The sequence below is a fragment of the Colletotrichum aenigma genome (assembly GCF_013390185.1).
Source record: "Colletotrichum aenigma strain Cg56 chromosome Unknown KSG_Cg56_contig03, whole genome shotgun sequence".
Classification (NCBI taxonomy): Eukaryota; Fungi; Ascomycota; class Sordariomycetes; order Glomerellales; family Glomerellaceae; genus Colletotrichum; species Colletotrichum aenigma.
In genome coordinates, this window is record NW_023500909.1 from 568,723 (window position 1) to 573,499 (window position 4,777).

At 54.9% G+C, this 4,777-nt stretch overlaps 1 protein-coding gene across 1 annotated transcript; it reads right to left on the bottom strand.

Moving 5' to 3' along the window:
• Positions 1-874: 874 nt before the first annotated feature.
• cta3-1 (Calcium-transporting ATPase 3) lies at positions 875-4,440 on the bottom strand (the record flags this gene model as incomplete). Its single annotated transcript, XM_037319358.1, has 3 exons — positions 875-3,275; positions 3,325-3,933; positions 4,037-4,440. 3 exons carry the CDS (start codon positions 4,438-4,440, stop codon positions 875-877), a joined length of 3,414 nt encoding a protein of 1,137 aa, XP_037181891.1.
• Between the last annotated feature and the right edge of the window lie 337 nt (positions 4,441-4,777).

A 4,777-nucleotide genomic window follows, 5' to 3' on the forward strand; every position in this document is an offset into this window, starting at 1 on the left:
TGGACCAACGAGAAATTCGAGTGCTTTAGATACCCGTTCGATACAGGTGTCTTCCGACCTGGACAGTCCGACTATGCTGTCGACTCTCTCGTGAAGCCGCCTCACCCTGGTCAGCGCCGCCGCGCCCGCATGTGGCTTTGCCACTCACTTCTGTTACCACAAAATGAGCAAAGAATACACTGGAACCAGCGACGATAGATCGAGATAATGATATTCCGCGTCCTTCAACCTTGGTACAGATCAGGTTGGGTGACGAAGTCTAGAACTACCGGTTGAGCAACCAACAATCATCCTTCGTGGCTATAATTGCGGTTCTCTGCGAGAAGTTTGAAGAAGGAACATTAGATCCAGTAGTTTATATGTTTGATGAAGATGTCAAGTCGGGCGCGACACCCGATGTTGAGCCCGCGCTGGTTTGCGTAGCAGGCATTGTGGAATGCCTCTGGGACCAGGTTTTGTCCAGCCTCAAATATGAAAGACAACGATAGTAAGGTAGGCACACGAGGTACACTGTTGTCACAGACGAACAGCCGACGGGCAACGGCAAGTATATGGGCAGAATTTGATTATTAGGTACATCCTATTAAAACGACAAGGCAACCAATTCCCTCCTCCACCTCGATGCAAATCTTCACGTCATGATGCAAGGCCCCTTCAAGGCCCGTTCGACTGCCCCTGATCTCTCGACTCGACATACCCTCCTTCACATCTGGGTATCAGCCGTTGAATCATGACTCTAGCTTCTAGCTTCTTCTCATGCAACGTATCATCGTCGTGATAGTGGTATCATGTACTCTTGTTCGCACAAACATGTCAACAAAATTTTGACACAAACTCGACAAATGCAGTTTCGGTATCTCAAAATTCAAATACTTCAGACCTTGTCATCCGCGCTGGTGTTGGGGGAACCCTCGCCGGTGCGGGTGTCGCCCGACAGGTTGGTGTTGGTGCGCATCTGGGAGCGGCTGCGGCGGCCGGTGGATTCGCCGGTGTCCTTGCGGCCGAAGGAGGCCCAACTCTTGAAGCTCGACATGGTAATGGTCTTCTTGAAGTCGCGGCCCTCGTCCTCTCCGCCCTGGCTGAAGGCGCCGCGGACAACCTTATGATCCTCGAGCAAGTGGAAGGTACGTTTGACGAACTTCCAGGCCTCGACACCGACGACATAGAGTATGGTGAAGCCGACGGAGATGCCCCACTCCCAAGTGATGCCAACGTGCTTGAACAACTTGGTGTTAAGCTGGGGAATGTAAACAACGGGGAAGACAGAGAGAGCGCCGAGGACAACGGCCCAGAAGAGGAACTTGTTGGCGTAGAGGTCCTTGAACAGGGGGAACTTGCTAGGGTCCTCAGGGTTCAGGCGGAACATGGAGCGGCGTAGGTTCTTGAACTCCCAGGCGGAGATGAGGATGATCCAAGTGAGCTCGGCAAAGACGGCAGCACGGGCACGGAAGACAGGACGGCACGCCTCGCTGAACTCCTTGTTGCAGGCAGAACCAAGGTTGCCGTCGTTGGCTCCCCAAACGATGATGACAAAGGTGCACATGGTTAGCGCGCCCATGATGATGCCGTAGACAACCATATCCACAAGAATCTGGTTGGTGAAGACACCGCGCTTCTTGTTTTGAGGGGGCTTGCGCATGACATCAGCGGCGGCTTCCTCACGACCGAGACCGAAGGCAGGGAAAGACGAAGTAACCATGTTGATCCAGAGAATCTCGAGAGGCGAGATGGGGAAAACGGAGAGAGAGTCACTGTCCCGGAAGGCAAGACCGCAAACCAGAAGAATGACTTCACCAACGTTGGAACTGAGCAAGTGGAGGATGAACTTCTGGATGTTGTCGAACATGCGACGACCCTGGCGAATAGCAGCAACAATAGAGTTGAACTTGTCGTCAGTGAGCACGATCTTGGAGGCAGACTTGGCGACATCGGAACCAGAACCCATGGCAATACCAACATCAGCACGAGCAAGGGAGGGGGCATCGTTGACACCATCACCAGTCATGGCCATGAAGGCATTGCGACGACGGAGGGCGTCGATCATGCGGGTCTTGGTTTCTGGAGCGCAACGAGCGATGACGAGAGGCAGCTCCTCAAGGGCATCAATCTCAGCGTCGCTCATCTTGTCAAAGTCGGTAGCCTTCTGAACAACAGCCTTGGCGATGCTATCGGGCAGGACGCCGAGGTTCTTGGGGATGATGCCGACTTCCTTCGCAATGGCCTTGGCAGTCTCGGGATGGTCACCCGTGAGCATGTGAACCTTGATACCGGCGGTGGAGCATTCGGCGATGGACGGCTTGGTCTCGCGGCGAGGAGGGTCGTAGATACCAGCAAGACCGAGCAAAGTAAGGCCCTGCTCAACCTCTCCGCGGAGCTCCTCTTCCTTCTCGGTGGGGACGGTAGACTGGTTGGTGGTGAACTTGCCGTTCCAATCACGGTAGCCAATAGCGAGAACACGCTGGCCCTGAGAAGCAAGGTTGTTCATCTGCTCAAGAACCTGTCCCTTGAGCTCCTCAGTAAGCTCCTGCTTAGCGTCGCCGAAGCCGAGATGGGTGCAAAGATCCAGGATACGCTCAACGGCGCCCTTAGTGAAGACCAGGCTGTTGTCGTTACCCCAGATGTCGGCAGTCTCATCATCCTGGGGAACATCGTAGATAACTGACATGCGCTTGATGGAACTGTCGAAGGGGAACTCAGCCAATTGATGCCAGCCCTTGCCCTCGAGGAACTTCTTGCCGAGCTTGAAACGGTGAGAAAAGACCTGCAGCGCAATCTCGGTAGGCTCGCCGGTGGTTTGCCACTTGGCCTCGTCCTCATCATATCGAACGGTGGCTAGGTTGCAAAGAGCGGAGGACAGGAGGAAGGCCTTCAGGGGTGGAGTCATCTCGGCGTCGACCTCAGGCTCGGGGTCCTTGGCCGGCTGCTTATTCTGGAGCTTCTCCTCGGGGACGTCGAACTTGAGAACGGCGGCGGAACGCTCCTGATCGAAGTCACGCTTGGGCGCTTCCTCAACCTTCTCCTCCTCCTTGGACTCGGTGTAGGTGACCTTACCCTTGGTGGGGTCGGAAGGGTTCTGAGAGTCGCGGACAGTGTATGTGTGGGACATGGGGAGCCAGGCCTTGCGAACGATCATGGCGCCCTGGGTAAGGGTACCGGTCTTGTCGGAGCAAATGTTGGTAACACCGCCGAGGGCTTCCAGGGCGGACAGATCTCGGACAACAACGTTCGCCTTGCGCATGACAGTAACGGCAACGACCATGGTGATGGTGAGGACGCTATAGAATTGTGAGATAGGCTTCTCCAACGGCTGTGATAAAGACTTACGCAACGAGAGACTCGGGGATAATGGCGATACCAAGAGACACGGCGTAGATGATAACTTCGCCAGTAACGTCGAACTTGTGGGCACCAAAGACGATCATGGCCAGGATGATGGCACAACCGAAGAGAAGGTAGGCTAGAGCAGCAAGCTTGCGCTGCAGAGGAGTGCCCTCGGTGAGACCCAAGAACTTGCCAACAGCATCGTAGACACGCTTCGTAAGACCGACAACAGGCTGACGCTTGCCGTACTTCTTGTAGTTCATGGAGCGGCCAGGCTTGCGGACCTTCTTCTGGGTAGAGGCAGCGATCTTGCCGACCTCGGTCTGCATTCCAGTAGCGATGACAATGCCGCGACCACGACCCTTTCGGATAATAGTGGTGGCATAGCAGATGTTGAAACGGTCGCCAATGCCGACTTCACCCTCCTCGGTGGCGGGCTTCTCAGTACCGGGAACCACAATGTTGGCTTCGGTGGTCTTGTCGACAGGAGCGGCTTCACCAGTCAGGGACTGCTCGTCGCAGGACAGGTTCATAGCCTCGAACATGCGCATATCTGCGGGCACGGTATCACCCATCTTCAGCAGAATGATGTCACCGGGAACGACTTGAGCACTGTATCACGGGTCAGCCGTGCGCCAAGAAGAGGAATCCAAGATGGCCCAAAGCCAAGAAGGCAAAGTGGGGGAACTGCGCGCGTGCGCATGCTTATACATACTTGGGAATAACCTGCGTCTTACCGTCGCGTAAAACATTGGCGGAAGGTGCAGACAGAGAGCGCAGCGCGTCCATTCGCTTTTCAGCGCGATACTCCTGCCAGAATCCGATGGTAACGTTGGCGACAATGACGAATGCGAGAACGCCGCCCTCGATGTAGTCGTTGATTGCGAAACTCAGAATCATGGCGAAAATGAGGACCAGTACCATGGCATTGAATATCTGCTTGCTGAGAATGGTGTACCATGGCACCGACTCGCCGACCTCGAACTCATTTTCGGGGTACTTTTGCTGGGCTTCCTGGACCTGCTGGGACGACAATCCCTTGTCGACGTCGACTCCCAGGGCCTTTGCGGTTTCGTCGACCGACAGGAGGAAGGGGTGCTTCGGGTAGTCACCAGACATGATGTCGAGTCTCTGCTGGCGACGACGGGAAAGATGGTTCAATTGGTTTCCATGTACGGGAAGGTGGGGTGGTCGGAACGCTTGAAAAAACAAACGAGGTATGTCGCGATAGAGGTTGGCCTCGTGTGGTGGGTGAGGTCAAAAGAAAGATTAGCTTTGAAAACCAAGAAGCTTCTTCGCAGTGGAGAGAAGTGTGTTGACGAGAAGTCTAGACCCGGACGCCGAGAGCAACGGGGAACAAGGCTACCTTTATAGCACGACAGCGACGCGATGGGTAGACTTGGCTGACGGGGAAGGTTTAGAAACCTTCGGAAGCTTCAGACTTGTGGCTCGCAAG